Source organism: Diadema antillarum, unplaced genomic scaffold (genome assembly GCF_040938485.1).
Source record: "Diadema antillarum isolate AM-2024a unplaced genomic scaffold, OU_Dant_1.0 scf00000085, whole genome shotgun sequence".
Taxonomy (NCBI): Eukaryota; Metazoa; Echinodermata; class Echinoidea; order Diadematoida; family Diadematidae; genus Diadema; species Diadema antillarum.
The window spans coordinates 380,817-403,116 of NW_027270974.1; the positions used below are offsets into that span (position 1 = coordinate 380,817).

Here is a 22,300-nt window from a genome sequence, read left to right on the forward strand (position 1 = left end):
AGACGTTCAGTGGAAGACTGATCCAATAACTTACGGATTTTACCAATTTTACAGATACCCCAAGCAGCAGAACGACATGAGTTCTTAATGTGTTGTTGAAAATTCAGGTGCTTATCTACAATAACTCCGAGATCTCTGACGGACTGAGAGGTGGGTATAGTACTGTCTTCGAGGGAAAATTCTGTGAGAGAACCACCTCGCCTAAACTGAGAACGAACATATAAAAATTCTGATTTAACACAATTCAATTTCAAATAATTATCACATGACCATTGCTTAATATCCTCAACACATCTACTGAGTTTGCAGAGTGCTTCGACTTGAGTATTTGGTTGTATGATTATATAAATTTGAGTATCGTCGGCATACATAACATGTAGAATATCTTCATGAGAGTTGATTACAGAAGACAGAGGGGCTGTGTATAGAATAAATAGTAAAGGACCAACCACAGACCCCTGGGGGACACCATGTCTGTGAGGGAATGACTGAGAAAGTGCGCCGTTAACGTTTACCATCTGGTGGCGGTCATGTAAGTAAGATGAAATCCATCTCCAGACTGTTCCCGTAAGACCAAAGTTGGACTCTAATCTGTTCAGAAGAATCACATGATTGATAGTGTCAAACGCAGCAGAATAATCTAAAAGCAGGAGAGCAGCTTCATGGCCTTTGTCTACTGCTAAGAGGAGGTCATTGAGTACCTTCAGTAAGGCGGTTTCTGTGGAATGAAAGTGCCTATAGGCAGACTGACTAGTAGGAAACAACTGGTGTTCATCGAGGTGATCTCTGAGTTGGCGAGCCACCACTTTCTCAAGAACTTTACCAATAAAAGACAAATTAGCAATGGGGCGGAAATTGTTCAAATCATTATGGTCTAAACTTGGTTTCTTCAAAAGGGGCAATATGTGAGACCTTTTGAAGTGCTCAGGAACTACGCCAGATGACAATGAGAGGTTCAGAATGTGAGTTATTGCAGGAAGAAATTCATCTAGACACTCTTTTAGTAGCCATGTGGGGAGAGGATCAAGAGAACATGACTTGGACGGAAGAGAATTAATGAGACGTTTCACTTGTGACTCAGTGATTAAAGCAAACTCTGAAAATACACACTCGGTGTTTACATCTATGTGAGAGGAATTTGAGAAAGAGATTTCAGGAGACACTGGGAATGAAGAAGCAATGGTGGTAATTTTGTTGTCGAAAAACTCAGCGAACAGATTGGCCAGTACAAGATTTGAAGTATGGTCAGGAAGAACAGAGTCCGGATGTGCAATTGTGAGTTTTTTGATGATGTTGAAAAGTTGTTTGGTGTCTGCGGCAGCAATCTCCTGTCTTAGGTGCCTTGACTTAGCGTCGGCAAGGCGGTTGTAGTAGGACTCACACTCTTGCCGATACAGCTCTCTGTCAATGCAAAGACCAGACTTGATCATACGGCGCTCTGCGCGGCGTCTGCGCCTCTTAGCCTCCTTCACTTCTGCCGTGTACCAAGGATTATTCGGCCGCACTGTTACTGATCTAGTCTTGAGCGGAGCGTACTTGTCAAGCAGTCTTGTTACATGAGAGTTGAGCTGCAGGACAGCCTCGGAGGGACACGCTGGCTCTCTGACCTGGGAAAGTGATGCTGCAATGTCGTATTTAAAGGAGCAGAGGTCCATAGACCGTAGATTTCTGGAGGTGATCTGCTTCCTAGGGTTCGCCGGGCCTTTGAGGTTGAGGGTGGTGATGACGGCGGAGTGGTCAGAGGGCAGAGATGTAACAAGATTCACATTCGATACAATATTGTCGACTTTTCTGCTAAGAACTAGGTCAAGCGTATGTCCGGCTTTATGAGTTGCCCCTGTAACATGCTGTTGAAATCCTAAAGAGTCGATGGTGCTTAAAAAAGACACAGCCAAATTATCCGAGCAATCATCAACATGTATGTTGAAATCCCCGAGCAGAATGGAACGATGGTCATCAATTGCCACTGATTCCAGAAGTGTAGGGAATTCTGACAAAAATAAGTTATTTGTTAACTAATGTGGTATGGAAGTGTGGAAATCGTGACAATCAGAGACAACGGTATTGAAAGGTAGACGTGAAAATCTTGGCTGTTCCAAGGATTTATTGATGGCGTTTGAGGAGAGTATTCCAGTGGGACATAATTGTTAAAGTGCTGCCTGAATGAACTGGTATACATTTTCCAAAGTGCAATTTAGGTGAATTACAGTTTCAGATGATTTTCTGCATATTTTTGTGTTCATTTCACTGCTACAGCAATGCTGTACACAGTATGATGTGCAATCATTGGAACAGTTCCACCCAGGCCAAACCATGGTCAAGAATGCAATGAAATTGTGCACACATACAAACCCGTGATGCACCACCAAAAACTACTGACCAGTTCCTTTTACCACAATAGGCCTGTTCTGAAAATTCCATCAAAATCTGTACATAACTCTTAAAGGGGAAGGCTAGTAACTGATCAGTGGGAATCAGTGGAAATGCTGGGAGATGATTGTTCCAATCCTTATGGGATTCATTCAAGAGTTCATTGTATATCTATTCTTGTGTGAAAATGATTTGCTTCAGAATGGTCTCATATTCAAGTAATGTGCAGTTTAATGCTTCCAGGTTAGCATCTCTGGTCAGTGACGGAGCATTAATCTGCACATTACTTGAATATGAGGCCATTCTGAAGCAAATCATTTTCACACAAGAATAGATATACAATGAACTTTTGAATGAATCCCATAAGGACTGGAACAATCATCTCCCAGCATTTCCACTGATTCCCACTGATCAGTTACTAGCCTTCCCCTTTAAAGCTGTATTGACAGCAGACAAACAAATAGACATGTTAGCAGGAAAATAGCCTTCTTGGCAGTGGTAATGAATGTGCACGCATACTGCAATTTTACTTCCACCTATGCATTGTATGAATAATTGCTAATCATCATTTGAAAGATTGAGTGGTCTCACCTTTACATACAAACCAGTAGGTTAATGCAGTTAACAAATTAAAGGTCCCTTGTTTCAAGGTTTCCAGATGCATACTTCATTAGAGTCTTGTATTCTGTATTCCACTAATGGATGACATTTTATGTAATGCACAGCTAGCCGTAGTCTGAAATACGTGTATGTGTGAGCATTTGCTGATTGCTGATATTGTCCTTGTCTACTTGCGAAGCCACTGCTTGAGGATATCATGCATGTAATTAAATTCTGCAAACTACCTCATGTAATTGTGCATCCATTTGGCAGAGACTATCAAAACTGTCTAGATTCGCAAAGTTGGACTGTTGCAGTTATGTAATTTATATACCGACATGCCAAATACTACTGTGCTGGCAGTATTTTGTATTATTTTTCTGTCAGAAATACTGCAGGTTTCATGAAATATATTTTACCAAAATTGTACATGTATTATTCACATATCTATGGCTGGAAAGGTAAAAATATCATTTTTCTGCCAGAAATTTGCCTCTTCATTCACCAGAGTACGATAATGCTGTTTAAAAGGTCGCTGTGATTAATAAGTACATGTATCATAATGCACAGCTAGCTTTAGTCGTAAAGTTGCTGATTGCTGGTATCATAGTCGACCTTGATTACTTGTAAAACCATTTCATAAGGACATTGGATAGGTAATTCATTTCTGCGAACTACCTCATGTAATTTGTGTCCATAAGGTAGAGACTACAGAAACTGCATACCCTCACAAAGTTTGACTGCTGCAGTCATATACGTGTATTACGTTTACCTTCTATTATGTAGAATATAGTCATAGTCTTAAAGAATTTGACTTGCAAAACATTTTTCTTTGTTTTGTAATCATACTGAGTATGACCACATCGATGTGCTCCTTTGTAGGTTTGTTTGAGATCGGCTTTTCTCGTAGTGTTAAAATCACATGTCCAGGGAAAGATGTTCCTTTGATTGCATATTAATTTCAGTTTTAGTAAAAAAAAATGAGAACTTTGTGGTGCTATGATAGAGGCCAATATCCAGTGTTTGTCTTCAAGGTTGACACTGTTCTGTTAGACCTAGCTTTCAAAGCATGGATTATGAAAGACATTATCGATCTGAAGTATTTGACAAGGCTACAGGGCTAAGCAGTCAAAGCTATGACTGAAACGAGAAGACTATTGGCAAAAGAAAGACACCCCTGCCCACCAGTGATAATAATAATAATGATACATTTTTGTAATTGCCTTTATGTGGTGCTTATATGTGGGTGTTTCAAAGCGCACTGATGCTGTTTATATGTGAAAACTAGTGAAGACAATACAACTGTAACACAAGGACAATGCAAAACCAAAGCACATGTAGCAGTAATGAAAAAAAAAAATAATAATGATATGATGTGTGCATAGTATGTCCATGTACAGATTACGGCACCAGCCCAGTTTTCAGGGCTGTTACAGTGATACATAGTCCTATTCTGTCAGTCATTTCTGTGAATGCTCAGCCATGTAGCCTTTTCAACAGGTTTAAGCTGGACCATGCTCAATAAAATGACTTGACATGCTGCATAATCAAGTTTACTTCAGAAATATGATGTGATATTGATCTGTCAGTCATTAATGACAGGGGAGGCGATACATTGTGACTGTGGGCTAACAGATGAACTGCTCTATTGTACAAATTTAAAAGCATAATTTGTATGATAAATAATATATCTGAAATATTAAAATCTGGTGCTTGCTTTGTTTTGAATGGATATGTATTGGTATGCAATGTGAGTGATTACAAATATAAATTTTTCATTCCGAATTGTAGTCCTTCCTGTTTTTGCAAATACATGTGCACTTTATCTATGATACAGGGGAAACTCGGTATAACGAACACTGCTATAACGAGATATCGGTTATAACGAGGAAATTTTCCCGGTCCCAAATTTCCTTCCACACAAGTCTATGTAAAATGCTACTCTTATAGCGAGATCGGCTATAACGAAATAACTGCTATAACGAGATAAATTTTGTGACTTCCAAACAAAGAAAAACATAGCCAATCAAACCTGCTATACATTGTAGCGAGGTAAAGCAAAATGCCTTCGGTAAAGCTTTACTTTGCCTGTGCTATCATCTTCCGAGATTGTAAAACTTGATGCGCCAAAAACAGTCTTGTACACTAGTCAGTGCACTCCAGCTAGCACTGCATGTTGTACGTGTAAGTGTGTGTGTGCGCGCACACTGATACATGCAGAAAATGTGGTGGGACGGCCATAATGTATGCATGACATCATCATGACGTTTAGCAGGAATGAGACAATCTGATGCTGTGATTGGCTTTCTACATAGGGAATTCCCCATCTTCACACACACGCAGTCATAATGTACATACAGAATGTGTCACATACACACACAACATTGTGCAGCCCATATTCAAGCTTCCATACAACACACACCCATACGATAACCACATACCAATCCACATACGATCTTGATACAATCGCAAGCTTTATAAATTTACAAATTCAAACATCTACAATTAATAAGAAACACATTCATGACTTGATATTGGATTTCCTTGGCGAAAAACATCTTCTTACCCATAAAGGTGAGTAATTCCCTCACACACAATATCAAGTTATCAGTATTGATTGAAATATGATGGGTAGTCCCACATGTGCAAATTAATGTCTTTATGTTATGCCTTCTTTTATGCCTACTGATATAACGAGATATCGGCTATAACGAGGAAAATGACTCGGTCCCGACCATCTCGTTATATCGAGTTTCCACTGTATTACATTGTATATGAATATATCCGTACATTGTCTCATAATGGGTTGCTATAGTGATGGTGATGATGATGGAACACTAGTAACTCTAGTGGTAGATACTGTTGATACCTATTGTGCAGAATGGTGTGTTTCAGGTGGCAAAGGTAGTAGTGATGATGGTAATATTGACACAATTATGCTAAAGTTGCCATGAGTGATAATAATTGTGGAGTGAGAGCAATAGCGATGATGGTTGGAATGATGGTGTTTTGGGGGAGTTGGTCATTTGTCATGTGCTTGTGTGGTGTAGGCAGTGGTGGTGATGCCAGATGGTAAGAATGGCAGATGTGTACTTGAAGCTGTAAGTTGATGACTGGAGTATAGAGGGTGGAGATGTCCCTCGTTTTTGTTGCTGTGTTTTTTTTAAAGAGTAGGTTAGTAGAAAACAAAGTGAAGATATATCTTCAAGTCCATAGGACTTCTGAGAGACCATGACATCACCACCACATGGACTTGCTGATAACTTTTCTGTGTTTATTTCAAAATAAAGGTATACAATAATGATTATATGATATAAATGACAAATAACGTGATAAGTAAACAACTGATAGAGTGAACATAAACAAATTTGAAACCAATTGATACAATAAATGTGATTTTGATTACTGCAGAGGGTGAGACTATCGTAGGACCCTAAGCAAATGCTTGACAGTGCTTGAAAGGAATGGCGAAGTTTTGGTTGAGATGGGGCTTGAGGTTTCCAACTTTTTATAATGATTTTTTGAAATAATGATAAACCTCTTATAAAATATGAAAAAGCAATTATGATTCTAAGTTGAATTCAAAGTTTATTTGATGAACATTGGTTTTAAGATGGCTGAGTCAGAGATATCCCCCCCAAATAAAAACACTCCTAAAAGGTGGAACCAACGTTTTATTAAGAGTGCTTTGTTTTACTTTGTTTTTGGATATCTCAGCCATTTCAAAACTGATTTTCATCATACAAAATCTGAATTCCATTTAGAATTGTATGCTTTTAAGCATTTCATAAAGTGGTTTCTAAGTATCTCGCAAAAAGTTAAAAGCTGAATTATCACATTATCTAATGCTATGCTATCCCTTTGAAGCAATCGCATTTTGTGCATTTTGTGCTTGGTGAAAATAGCACTGTGTTTTGAAAACACACGAATCTAAAATTCTGTAACTCGTATCGTTTTGTCACGTTGCAATGAAACTTCCACCATTCTTTATATTAGATTTTAGTCCGTTTCAACAGAACAAACGAACTTTGAATGGTGTCCTCTTGATGTCTCTGAATACTGGTTTAATTTCTTTTCTACTATTGCTGTTTGCTTTCTTTGGTTTTTCAAAGATTGCAGCGAGCTTTATTTTTAGGCATTACCTTGCAAGACAGGTGGTGTGTTTGCGTATGTGTGTGTGATTTTTTTCCATTTTTTTTTTTTTTTTTGATGATCAAACATTGCTGATTGCATATTATACGTTCAAGTGAATGTTTTTGTCTTGTGAAATTATAGAAATAAAAAAAATATTGAAAAACAAAAAAGTGTGAGTATATCTTATTTTATCATTATTGATATGATATGGTATTGTAGATTGTTTTGTGTTTACCTTTTTGTCATTGTTGGGTTTTTACAAACAACAACAACAACTGTAAGTTACAGCAAGTTTTTCTACGAAGCCTGCAGATGTAAATTACAATGTATGCCGATTATTATAGTTACCCGTAGGTATCATACATCAGAAACATTCATTCCATCTTTAATGCGCTCTACCCTCGTATAATATACACGTATAATCATGGACTGAAAGGTCAAAGAGAGTTTCACTGGATGATGGGGAGAAAAAAAAAAATCATTTTCTACCTCCACTAAACTTTATTTCGTATATCTGCTGTGTCAGCTAATATCCGTTACAGCGGCAGAGCACGCACATACTTGACTTTGAACTTTGTACTCTGTTTCCCGCCTGTATGTGACGTCAAAAATACGTTTTCTTATGGCATCTACGACGAGGCTGCGTTCATTTCTCCATACTTTAGCGCCTCTACACTCTTTGCTTCAGACTCTACATAGCACTGGCGGGACGGACCCTCGATGTCCACACAGTGAACCATACGTTGACTAGGACGTCTGTACAAATGTGGTAAGTCTTGATTTCAATTTTGATTTATTGTTCGCTCGATTTTTCAAAGAAAAAGTTGTAACGATGTGGTGAATGAACAATCATGGTAGTAGATTGTAAGATACATGATTACACGTAGATATACATATATGAGCGATTATCACACACTGTTAGGAGTCTTGTAATACTGGTCTACAGTATATTCAAGCGATATTATGGTAACAAGAAAGAAAGAAACACGTGTTGGAGCCGCAGGCTCTCTAGTGTACGTGGGTGCAAGCCTGTATGCTATTAACTATGGGGTGGGAGATATTTTCCATGTATATAAACAGAAATCCTTGGCAATGTCTGACATAGAATGGTCATGATAATTCGGATGGGAGAAACGAAATCTGAGAAACTCGTCACTAACAGAGAGGGTAGGCCCTACTTTTCGCTGGTTAATCCCTTGAAACTCTTCGGCTCTCGAGCTGTTTCCGGAGAGGTTGCGTCGGGTGCGATCATTACCAGCACCCCGACTTTTTACTGCGTTCTGATTGGCCGAAAGTCTGTTATCAGCCCGGGGTGTGAGGAAGTTTAACGTATAGAAAGGGGAAACCGGTTACCAGAGTGGCAGTAATAATGTAGTACTGAGTGCTTCTTGATGTTAGTCGACGGTGAAAAGATAGCCTATAGCATATCGTTTCACTTTCGTAGTGTGATTGTTTATGCTTCATTTCAGCACGCACTTCGTGAAAAATAGAATCACAAGCTGTCCAGAGGCTTAACCATAGAAAGCACCAAAAACAAAGGTGAGTGGCATCTATAAAGTGGTTCCCTACTCAGCGTGATAAATGACTTATGCAGAATATTCACTCTTACTAAGTGATTCGCAACATTCTATAAACATTACTGGAATATACTGTCTTTAGAATAATCTCCGGCAGCGACTTCGTGTAGACAGTATCGGAGTCGCAAAGAATACAGTGAGAACATACATATTATAAGCTTCCTAAGAGATATAGTCGACAATGGACTTGCATGCAGATAGTAAGCTACATTCACCTATCGACGAATCAAGGACAAAGGAACAGGAGAAGACGGTATTTGCTGTTTGTTGTAGTGCAAAACAATGGTAAAATGTAAATAAATAAAACATAAAAAGATACATTATACCAAGCATTTTAGAAATTTTTTAAGCAATCATGATAGTCTCTAAAGTTATACGACGGGATCAGAGCGTTGCAGACTATATTATAACCATGAAAATGGAAAGAAATTCATGTTAACATTTCAGTCCACGAGGGTGACATTTTATAGCTTCGTTACCCCTGGTGACAGCTGGCTACTTCATATTTCACTATAATATTGCTTCACCTTTCTCACATGACCCGCGCCTAAAAATTCTTTTCACCAAACATGAATAATCTACGAATCCAAAGGAGACGGACCGGTCAATTCCATACAGAGGAGGTCAATTTTTGATCCTGTGCCATACGCATTCCGTCATAATACGATGACGACACACGATATGGGAGCTGTCACCGAAGGAGTAGAAGCCAAACTTTGTCTCTCTGAGGCAGATGGGAATAGCAGGCTACAGCAGCTGACCCGGGACTTCATCGGGAATGGACCGCCGCCGGAGTTCGGGAAGAGTTTGCGGGACCAGGAATTTTGCTTCTCGCCCGCGGTCCATCCTTTGAACAACGGATCCTTCGGAGCGGTTCCGCGGAAAATGCTTGATATTCAACAGAGGTATGTTGGAGTATTAATCAGTTCTCCTGAATTTCCTTGATTTCATGAAAAGACACAACAACTTAAATCCTTTTCATATTAGGATACAATCGGTACATGTAGCAATTTAAATTTTCATTTTAATAGAAAATCATTCAAATGCCCCCTGCATTAGATCCTATCTCCTAGAATAAAAAACCAAACAAACACATGAATTTTCTCTTTAAAAAAAAAGTCTTTTAAGTGTAAGCTTTGTGGATAGCTGATTTTTGATGGTGCTATAAGGCTAAGACGGTCATACACATGCTGGCATTTATAAAACTTCTAGCTGCTTTTCCTTCATACATGTAAATATTCGAGTAAGAACTATTTTGCAAATTTCATTTGCAAAGTGTGCATACACGACAAGGTGCCAATTTTACTGTTTTCAACCTGATATAAGAGGTACTAATTATGAAAGAGGTGTAGTATAGCTAAGCTGTCAGCTTTTGATAAAGGAACGACTACAGTTCTAATTGCTACTGAATAAAAGATAGCTGACCTCAAAGATACGATGATCATAGAGCACCGAGTAATATCAGACATTTCACTTTTGGAAGTAGAAATGCTACCATTTTACCATAAAGTTCTGTCATGTTTCACATAATGACCCAAAACAAGATGTTGGTTTAGATTAAAGTCTCTCTTTCAAGTTTCTTGAAATTTACTCGACCTTCAGACGAACCAAGCAAAAACTTCAAGTTCCAAGTCTATTTCAACAAATTCGATAAAAATACAAGTTTAAAGGCAGTCATCGGAAACACATACCGAAAAGTATTCAAGGAAGGTGTAGTATTTATTGGTACAAAGTATGCCAGATAATGACACGAAAGTTGAGATATAGGATGGAGGAATATAAAGCAACAGGCGACTGACATTTTGAGGCTGATCCTATATACCCATAAATTGATTTATATAAGATTATAGAATTAAAAAAAAATCTGTCATGTAAACGAAATGAATTCCAAAATGTTATAAGAACAGGTCTACACTGACATGAGGATAAACGTAGAAGAAGAAAAAATCAAGTGTCAAGCAAAATAGATGCGAAACAGTTCCACAAGAGTGAGCTATATACGTCTCTTTAAAAGTTCTGAAGCAGTACACATTTCAACCTTGCCATACACTTTAATTTTTCCCCAAAAAACTTTGTTTCTGAATCCATGAACAAATACAAATTTATAAAAATGTGTCTCGATCACTTTGACTTTGTTAACGAAATTAAGCAGAACGATCATGAAAATTGCATTTTGGAATAAACAATTCATATAAGTACGCTTGCTCTCGCACACACGCAAACATCCCCCACAAACACACACACACGGACATATAAGTGTTGGTGAAATATATGAAATTTAGGGATTATGAAATATAGGAATTTTGTATTTCGAACAAGTTTAGTAACTCGATAGCTACATTTCTATAGATTTTATTGCTCTTGTGTGTCTGTGGCAGGCTGATGCAAGAAAGGGAAGCTAACGCCGAATCGTGGTATGTTCACGAGGCCATGTCTCTCTTCGAGGCTGCCATCAGCCGCGTGGCGGAATTCGTCGGTGCCAAGGCGGAGAACATCGTGCTGGTAGAGAACTCAACATTTGGTAGGTGACACGGCTTATTATGGCGCCCATGAAACATGTTTCTCGTTGCTAAAATGCAGTATTCATGACAACAGCGTCAGCGCTCACATCATCCGATTGGTTCTTTCCTGGCTGCTGCCATAGCAATTATACAGTGTTGTTTGTTTCAGCTTACAATGACTTTAAACTCGTTATAAGTTCCCGGATGGTATAGACGACCATGTGTTCGTTACGCGTTATTTTTCTGCATTCAATCATTGCAGTTGCATTTTCTCATGAACGTCATACTCAACATTTACAGCGGAGAGGTATTAGCTATACAAACGGAATTTATGTTGTCAAGTCTCATTAATAGCGACCGAGGCAAACTGAAATATGCATTAAAGGGATGTGGTATAGTAATGATAGAGACGAGGATTGGGCTCTTAACTTTCAAATATGACTTTTTGCAAAATACCAGAAAACCACTTATGAATTACTACAGAGCATACCATTCTAAGAGGAATTAAAAGGTTATTTGATGAAAATCGGTTTTGGAATGGGTGAAACATCCAAAAACAATGTGACACAAAGCGATCGTAATAAAAGGTAGGTCCCACCTTTCGTTAGGAACGCTCTTTTTGGATATCTCAGCCATTTCAAAACGGATTCTACATTAAATAAACGTTGAATTTCTCTTGAAACTACATGCTCTTTCATACCTTACAAAAGGTTTCTCATTACCTCAAAAATGACAGAAGCCTGAAGTTACAGGTCTCAACCAAAACTATGCGTTCCCTTTAATATAATATAGTATTTCTCTGAAGTATAGAAATAAATGGAGTTACTCTATCTGCTTAAGATATCAAAATGCGGATGGACTGTAGTTCCTCGGGTATGTCTAATTTTTGTCAGTCATGGGAGGAGATTCAGATCCGCTCTTAAAGGGGCTGTGCAGTACTGGTTGAGGTGGGGATTCATGTTATTTACATTCCTAAGTGAGATAATGAGAAACCTCTTATGAAATATGAAAAAGCATGTAATTTTAAGAAGGACTCAACGTTTTATTTTGATGAAAATTGGTCTTCAAATGGCTGAGATATCCCAAAAAGTGATAATGATAAAAGACTACAGGCCACAACTTTATTAGGATCTCTTTGTTTCACCGTATTTTTGGATATCTCGGCCACTTCAAAACCGATTTTCATCAAATAAACTTTTGATACCCCTTAGCGCATGCTCTTTGACATCTCATAGAGTGGTTTCTGAATATCTCGCAAAATGTTAAAAGCTAAATCTTCACCTCGACCAGAACTGTACACAGCCTTTTATATTGCATGTTTTAGATGAAATCATAACCTGTACCAAAATATTCATCTAATAATGTTAATCTCGTATGCTATGCCCTAATCAAGACACCACTTGATCCATTTTTTCCATCGTACAGCGACAAACAGCATCCTGAGGTCCTTTCCATTTAAGACTGGTGACCAAATCTTGGTGACAAGTCTCACCTACGGCAGTGTTCTGAGGACCGCAGAGATATGCAACCATTTCCGACCAGGTAAACTCGTACGAATTTAGGAGTGATTTACCGAGTTAGCTCAGGCTAGTAAGGTATTTGAAGTAGTTTGTTCTTCTTCCTGTCTATATAGGTTCTCTTTAATTTTGATCTATTTACGCTATCACAAATTAAAGGAAGGAATCTAAGCTTATAAGCAAGCAACTACCCACCAACTTCTTTAAGTAGTATCCGGAAGCAGAGGGAAGATTAAAAAACTGTACATTAAGTACTTTGCTTAACATGCGATGCCGTTGCTACCAAAGGAGTCTGTCCTGGGATCTCAAGATTGGGAGATATTTTACACAGCATGAGCCACAATAGTTCACGATCGTTCATCAAAACTCAGGGTAGAATACCACATAAATCAATGATATTATTTTTTTTTTATTTTGAAATAAGTAATCCCCTGAGAAGTAATGATATCTGTACTGTTTTATGTCAAGAGCACAAAACGACTGTTAGAGAACTGTGCCCATAATCTCTGAAGAAGCCGTAATCTACTGTGATTGTTCGGGAAACTGAAGCAAGAACTTTCTACACCAAGTCACAATTATGTCCTACCTGATCCCATTCTTCTTGTTTCGTATGCCATAGCCATTATTCGCATTGACAGTACACAATTGACATAATTCATAAGAACAAAGAATATCAAATTGATCACATTTTTTCTAACTTGTGTGAACGCTATCAATACGTTAATGTGTCATCCTAAAACTTGCCTCTTCATTGTGGCTCATGCTGTGGTGCTGTGCAGCAGTGAACATGGTTTCATTTTGGGCTCTTGACAGATGTGTTTTAGTACTCAAGATTTTACTCTTTCTTGGAAGAATTGAACATTTCAGTGGATATTCAGGGGTTTTCAGTACCTAGACAACCAGGATCGAGGAAAATTTATGCAGGATGACCAGTTGTTCAGCTTGATTTTATTGGATACTTTTCAACAACCTGTGTGTATGATTGGCTATGCTGCTGTTACTACTACAGTCCCAGTCATTCCATTTTGTGTGAGGATTGTGACTCCAACTGCCTAGCATGCAATGTGCTCTGGTGACTTGGTGTTAATGTTGTGACCAGCTTTGTTATTGTTTGAATCATTATGTGCATGGCTTATTGTATTGTATTTTGAGCTGATGTGTTGAATTCTTGGTTAGTTTTCAGTCATATTTGGTGGTGGTTTTTGGCTGAATTTTGGGGCATTTAGGATCTACTGTCACAGTGTCAGGCAGTCTAGTCTCTCCACTTCTGATTTGTGCTTGACCGAAGAAGTTTATTCAAGTTTCAATTAAGGATTGAGTAATAATTTGGTGATCAAATATGTCATCAGCTAAGGATGATTTGCGATATAGACCTCAAACGAGATCCTTATCAAGTAGTGCTGTTAATTCAGAGACTCAACCCAAAATCCTGAAAAGACCTGCTGACATGAAGGAAGCTTCAACTGCTAGGACTTCGGGATCTTGCACAGATGCGGATAAGCCTGGCTTTTCTGGAAGTCCGGGTTCTATGTGTGGGGGAGCCTGTGAATTACAGCTCATCGGTGGGAATGACAGTATTGAATGTGAGCGATGTGAAAAATGGTTCTGCTTAAAGTGCAGTGCCCTGTCCTCTCAGGAATTTGGGTTATTCACTAAGGTGAATGCGGCTCACTGGTTCTGCCCATCATGCGAATCTAGGGCCCTGGAAGCCGTCAAAACGGACCAGATTGTTGAGGAACGGTGCAAGAAATTTCTCGGAGAAACACAGAGGAGACTGGAAAGACTGGAACAAATGAGTAGTGGTTGGTCTAAGGTGGAAGAGTTATGCAAGCGTCTGGAATCCGATATCAAAGAAATGAAGGTTGCACTGAAAGACAAGCAGAGAATGGAACCCAGTGATATTGCTCATGATGTCCTGGCTTCATCTGTCCAGTCAATCTTCCAAGATTGTGCTAAGGAAGAACGCGAAAAGGAAAAAAGAAAACATAACATAGTTGTGTATGGATTGGCAGAGTTTGAGTCAGAGGACGGTAAAGAGAGGCAGTACTACGACACAGCCTCTATCCGAGGGATGCTGGATTATCTTGAAATCGAAGAAGATGCAAAACGTGTTGCTAGGTTGGGAAGAAGGCAACTGGATTCGAGTAATACCAGTGCAAGACCGAGACCAGTGCTTGTGGAATTCTCAAACCCAGATTCCAGTGCTGAAGCAAGGAAGAAAGCTAGTAAGCTTCGTTTTGGACCAACTGACTACAAAGATCTCTATATCCAAGCTGACCTCACAAAGAAAGAACGTGCAGTAAGGAACGAACTTGTCAAGGAAATGAAAAGAAGGAAGAGCGAGGGTGACAACAACTGGATGATTCGTGGTGACAGATTGGTGAAGAGAAAGGATCCCTCAAATCAGCTAAACAAAAAAGGTAATCAGAAAGGCCCTCAGCCCTTTCAGGATGCCTAACATAGAAATCGACTCTGGAAACTCTTTACATGTAAATAGTAGTATTCGTGGAGGGCATTTGACTTGTATGTACAGCAATGTAGACTCTTTACTAAACAAGAAGTTAGAATTAGAAGCAAGAATTGCTGTACTAAACCCAGATGTCATTGCTCTAGTGGAGATACTTCCAAAGAACTTACTTCATTCAGTGGATGAATGTGAACTTATTATTAATGGATACAACATGTTTATGCCAGCAGAAAGTCAGAGAGGTGTTATATTGTACTGCAAAAAGAACTTACAGTCAAAACAAGTAGTTTTCAAAGACAGTGACTTCATGGAAAGCGTATGGTGTATTATTTCATCAGGATCAGAGTGTATTCTCTTTGGATGTGTTTACAGAAGCCCAAATAGTTCGGATGCAAACAATGAGGCTCTGTTGAAACTATTTTACGAGATGGAAAATTCATCTTATACTAACGTATTCATTGTTGGAGACTTTAATTTACCGAATGTAGATTGGAATATTCTATCCGTATCTGGAACTGGAAATAAATTTGCCAGGGACTTTGTGGAAGTTCTGCAGAATCTTTTTCTTTCACAGCTCGTGGAAGAGCCCACTAGGATAAGAGACGGGCAGAAGTCCAACGTTCTAGATCTTGTCATTACGAACCAAGAGGATATGGTAGATTGTTTAGCAATATCACCACCGATTGGTAAAAGTGACCACATGGTGCTAGATTTTAGACTGCTTCTGCCTGGTGGTGTAACAAGCATCCCCGTAAAAGAACGCTTTGCATTCTTCAAAGGAGATTATGAGCGTATGAGGAAACATATGAAAGATAATGATACATTTTCCGCAATGGTGCAGGACGATGATATCAACAGTGAAAATGATATTCTTGTTCATTGCTTGGAAGAGTTAACAGCTAAGTTTGTACCAAAGGTCAAAGCCAGGAATAATCAGCAACCACTATGGATGAATAACACTGTACGCCAAGCAATCAAATGCAAGCATAAATCTTGGAACCGTTTTCAGAAGTCGAGAAGCGAGTCTGACAGAGCGTTATACAATAAAGCGAGAAATGAAGCAACTGAGAAAGTGAACCTTGCGAAGAAGTCATTTGAACATAAGTTGACCTCGCAAATAAAATCCAATCCAAAAAGTTTTTGGAGATATGTTCAGAGTAAAAGCAAATTTCGGCACGGTATTGGTGACTTGGAGAAGCCGGACGGAACCATTGCTAGCGTTGATGCTGATAAAGCAGAAACACTGAACTCATTCTTTGCATCAGTCTTTACCAAGGAGGATGTAAGTTTTGTTCCATCCCTTGAACCTAGGATTTGTGACATGCAACTAGACACAGTCTGTTTTACTTATGAAAATGTCAAAAATGCTATCTTGAAATTGGACCAATCTAAATCTCCGGGACCTGACAATATACACAATCGCATACTTAAAGAATTGGTGAATGAAATTTCCCAGCCACTTGCTCATCTGTTTAACAAATCTATGTTGAGTGGTGTGGTATGTGACTCATGGAAGGAAGCCAACGTTACTCCAATTTTTAAGAAAGGAGACAAAAAGAAACCAGGAAATTATCGTCCAGTCAGCTTAACCAGTTCCCTTTCTAAGTAAATGGAGACCATTGTACGTGATGAAATTATCAAATACTTGAATGCGAACTCTCTCCTTACGGATGAGCAGTATGGATTTAGAGGAAGTAGATCGTGTGCAACACAGCTACTTAATGTGACTGAAACCTGGATGAAGGAGTTGGACATCAAGGGTAATATCGACTGCATCTACTTAGATTACAGCAAAGCCTTTGACAGTGTGCCACATGCTAGACTTTTGAACAAAGTAGAGGCGTACGGCATAACAGGAAATCTACATAAATGGATCAAGTCTTTCCTGACTGGAAGAACCCAGCGGGTAGTTGTAAATGGTACCCCATCAAGTGCATCAGACGTTGTTAGCGGTGTACCTCAAGGAAGTGTATTGGGGCCAACATTGTTCTTATTATATGTAAATGACATTCCTGATATTATTTGTAACACTACATCAGAAGTCAAGCTATTTGCAGATGATACGAAAATTTTCTCGCCAATTCGCTCTCCATTGGATGGTGAAAATCTACAAGCCGATCTGGCAAGACTCTTAAAATGGTCCCAACAGTGGCAACTACCATTTAATCAAGAGAAGTGCAAGGTCATCCACTATGGTCGAAGTAATCCTCGTTATAATTACTACATGTCAGACGAGAATACACCTATTCCTGCCGTCGAAGTTGAGACAGACCTTGGTGTAATATTTGACAAACAATTGAAGTTTTCACATCATGTGGATAGTGTATGTGCTGCTGCAAATCGCAAGCTTGGGATCATCAACAGGACTTTTTCTAATTTGGACAGAACAGGCTTTATGCACTTATACAAAGCAATCGTCAGACCCGGGCTTGAGTACTGTTCAACTGTGTGGCATCCAGTGTTGAAAAAAGACATTACACAAATAGAAAAAGTGCAGCGTAGAGCAACTCGCCAAATACAGATGCTACAACACCTGAGTTATGAGAAGAGATTACAACATCTCAAATTGCCATCTCTTGCCTACAGACGCCATAGAGCAGATATGATTCAGATGTACAAAATAATGCATGGCCTAGATGACCTTGATCCGGCACACTTCTTTGACCATCCAACTGATAGTAGAACCCGTGGCCATCGATATAGGATTGCCAAGAAGAGAGTTTACTCAAAGCTTAGACATGGATCCTTTTCTCAGAGATGTATTAATGATTGGAACAACCTCCCATCTGCTGTGGTGGAGAGTACATCAATTAACACTTTCAAGTCCAACTTGTCGAAATTTTGGTTGTTAAGAAAAGACCAATTTGACCCAGAAGAGTCCTTTGCCTGTCCATGTTCATCAACTGCTGTACAGCGCCACTATACTTGTGTCCTAATGTGGATTCTTCGTCCTGATGATAACGTCAACGAGAGGCAAATAAGTTATTAACTTTAAATGCCTACTTCCAAGGTTTGATACCAAGGTTTGATAATGAAGCGACACGAAAACGTTGACCATGCGTGCTATCTACCATGTCTACAGTAAAGCCCTGTTAGGGCAGTAGGGGTTGCCAATGTATCTCTTTCAGGATGTCGTGATATACTAATGTGGACTGTTTTGATATTATTACCCCGAAGGATCCCAACTCCATGCTATGACCTGAGGAGCTTGCACCGGGGTCATCCCACTAGACCGACACCCACGAGAAATACAGCTCACGAGTAATACAGCCCATGAGTTCGACAGATATAACACGGGGCTTAATGTGTCGGTCTCGTGGGCCTTGTTAGCTTCGAGTCGAACAAATAATGGGCTGTATGACTCGTGAGCTGTATAACTCATGGGCTGTATGACTTGTGAGCTGTATGACTCGTGGGCTGTATGACTCGTGAGCTGTATGACTCGTGGGCTGTATGACTCGTGGGTGTCATGTTGCACCGAGTGTCATAGCGTGGAGATGATATCCCGATCAAGCGCTGCCATAGACGTTTGCGCTGGAGAATTCATGGTCTACTCTCGCGCTATGGCAGCCAAGCGTTTATACCAAAAGAAGGCAGTTTCGTACTATGGGACCGTTTGGGTACTATCAGGAAGAAGGCATAGGCCCATGATTGCTGAATTTATGCTCTCGCTTTTAACCAATCAGAATTGATGACTCATCAATAATGATGTTTATGATAAAGTTTATGGTATTAATCTAACCTGTGCTGCTAAAATATCATCAAATCGTGTAGACATCGGGGTCGTGAAAATCGACATCCCCTTCGATACCACGGCCAAGGAGATCATTGACCTCCACATCCGAGCCCTGGATGACAACCCCCGGATCGTGCTGGCTTTGATTGATCACATCACCAGCTCGTCGGCTATCCTCATGCCCATCCGAGAGCTGATCGCTGCCTGCCGCAGCCGCGGGGTCATCACCGCCATTGACGGGGCCCATGCACCCGGACAGTTGACCCTGAACTTGGAGGAACTCGGGGCTGATTTCTATAACGGTGATTAACGCCGATTTTGTAACAAATTTAAGATATCTTGAATATCCATAAGAAAAGGTCAATACAACCTGTCATGGTGTTAGTTAAGTTCGTTGTCTAAATAAACATGGACAATTTCATGTTATACGGTACAACTTTGTAGCACAAAAATAGCCGTTCAATACACGTTCAATGGAAAATTGCATGGTGATAACATCATCAGCTCACTCATTTGCATATTCATATCTACTGTTCGAGAAGTGTTTTGCAAAAGAAAGTAAAGTTTCATAATTTCATAACTTTCAGAATTTTAACCGATTTTACTCATATTTTCGTTGTAACGCTTGTAGAATTTTACTTTCTTTTCCGACTATCTTTCACCTTGGCTGGATATTTCCTTTAACCCTTTCGGCACCAGATACTTTGCACAGTGTACACAACATTATGGGGTTTTCTACGTCAATCAGCATACAAGGAGTTAATGACTGCCAAATCAACTGCATCTACAGGATGGTCAGCACTCCTGTGTAAACTTTTATTTTTATCTAACTTTGATCGCACCATAAAACGTTTCGTTGTTGTTTTTCTTATCTTTGTATGTATTGAAACTGTCAGGAAATATACACAAGTGGTGTTTTGCCCCTCGAGGTTGCGCACTTTTCTACGTTCACCCGAAGCATCATCCCTGGATACGACCCATTATGACGTCACACTCTGTACTTCACCCCAACCTCCATAGACGCTTTCAGTTCCTGGGTACCCGGGATTACATCCCGTTTTATGTGGCTCCCAGCGCTATCGCCTTCCACTCGTACCTCGGAGGTTTGGTAAGTAGCAGAAATGCCTGCCTCTAACTTCCTCTAACCTCATGTAGCACAGCACTGGCTAGTCTGGCTTCCAGACCCTCTGCCCATACTTTTTCGCTCTTCATGATATTGACGCCCTCAACGTCGAAAACTAGTATAGTTTAAGTTGATTTTGTCGCGGGGCGGCGACTTCGTCGCCGCGGAGTCCAGTTGGCAAAGGGTCTAGAAACCAGACTAAACACTGGCAAACTCTCAAGAATTGTCTGGATGTGACGTCAACCTATTAAATGTTTACTCCTACGTTAGAATTGTCTGAACAACATAATTATTTCATGTGCAGAGTCTCATCGCAAAACGAGCTAATTCCATTCTTGTCAAGTTTAGATATTTGTAATAAAAAATGCTTTAAAAAACCAAAAAAAAAATAAGAAGAAAATGCAGGATATTTTTAATCATAACTTCTAGAATATTCCTCGTTATATCACAACTGAGGTATTACTGGAAAGGTTTGATTTTGCTTTATATCTGATGATGGACTTACTTTGAAATATTTGAAAATGGTGCATAGCTCATTTTGCAATAAAACTCTTCATCTATACTTTTCCGTATAACTTTCGAACATCAAAACGCAGACAATTACATTGCTGAGTACAGATTGATCAAATACAGATATGTCACCATTAAACCAATATGCAGAAAAGTATGTTTTTGGGATAAAAGACCACGAGGGGAAAAGCACCTCTTTGTACATGTCGTACCATAGATGGAGAAAATGCCAAAGTCCTGCAGAAATGCACAATCATCTGGATGCGACACAAACCGTTTCCGTCTTGACCACGAAAGATATCCTTGGACAAGAACGAAATGCAAGTACTCTGAGAGTAAAAATGACCATTCTCAGAGAGAGTGATAATTATGAATTGTTGTTAATTCTCATCAATATGTATTTCTTTGGACCTATGATTTTTTTTCAGCTTCGTTTATTCATTTAGTCAATTCTTTATCTATTCAATTATGTACTTATCCATTGATTCATCTATCACTTTTATTTTATTGATCTATTTTTGGTCATGCACTCATTCATTTATTCATTTCTTTAATTGAATACTTTCCTTTTTTTCTCTCTAAAGGAGAAAATAATCGACTACAACTCGAAGCTGGTCAATTGGGCTGCCGATATGCTGGCTACTGCGTGGAAAACGAAGTGGCTTGAGCGCGAGTCAGCATTGAGGGCGCCCAATATGTGTCTCGTCACCCTTCCGACAACACCTCGGTTGACGGAGTACGCGGATGCTGGCTCCGACGGCCATGTGAGGTTGTGCCTCGACATTGCCCAAGAGACCGGTGTGGCTATTTATGTGATAACCGACGGCGCGCAGAATCTGTATGTTCGTCTCTCCGCTCAAGTCTATAACTACCGCGAGGAGTACTACGTGCTTCGTGATGCTGTCATCAAAGTACTGGGCGTGACGCAGGACTAGTAGCGTCCTAAACTTAGTTCATTGCCTTGTGAATATCCTTACTTCTTCCGACATTTAGATTTGATACATGCAAATGTGTATATTGTGCGAGAAGCTGGTATTTCGATGAGTAATGCGTTAGAAAATGCGTAAAAGATACACAGTATTCGTCTATTTCACATGGTGAAAAAAAGCTATCAACTACTGAGTGAAAGTACACGACGTTCATCATAATCATCACCTTATCCTTTCCAGTTCAACGGAATTTGTGTTAGAATATTGGTTGTAAGAATATTACCCCTGCTTTATTACTCGAGCGACCATCTCAAAATTTCCTGCTAGGCAAAGAAGCGAATGAGAGGCTAGGCATAACCCATGTGTTCGGCGGAGAGAGCTAGAACATCGTGTATTTAAAGGTCACTATTTGATGAATGTATCAAGCGAGACAAATCACACTTGAATACAGTATCTGATGCTCTCTAGGAGCCAGTGTCTAGTCTAGTAGCTGCAAGTGAATGACGAAGTACAGTGCGGTTGTTCGTTTTTCTCAATATAAAGCACACAGCTACCACAGTGCCCTATTCATGCTTCATGCACCGTGTCATATGGGTATTCAGGTATACATGCAACCATTGTTTGCAAGTCTACTTCTTTGTCAGTGCCCAGAAACCGCACACAATTACGATCAGAAACATTTTACTCCAGTATAAACACAATGGTAGAAAAAGAAATAGTGTGTGAAGTCAGACGTAGAAGAAGAGGATTGGAGTTTAAAATTAATAGGAATTTATAACCTTTTGTCGCCCATGTGCTCATCATAGTCAGCCCATTTCCCATTGAAACCGTGCTAC

General features: G+C 39.5%; 1 protein-coding gene across 1 annotated transcript; it reads left to right on the forward strand.

Moving 5' to 3' along the window:
* Positions 1-9,428: 9,428 nt before the first annotated feature.
* LOC139717896 (uncharacterized) lies at positions 9,429-21,470 on the forward strand (the record flags this gene model as incomplete). The annotated part of the gene is made up of 6 exons (XM_071629383.1): positions 9,429-9,586; positions 11,060-11,202; positions 12,608-12,724; positions 18,941-19,204; positions 19,799-20,010; positions 21,120-21,470. Coding segments are annotated over 6 exons (1,245 nt in total), but the record flags the coding sequence as incomplete, so codon positions are not given.
* Positions 21,471-22,300: the final 830 nt, after the last annotated feature.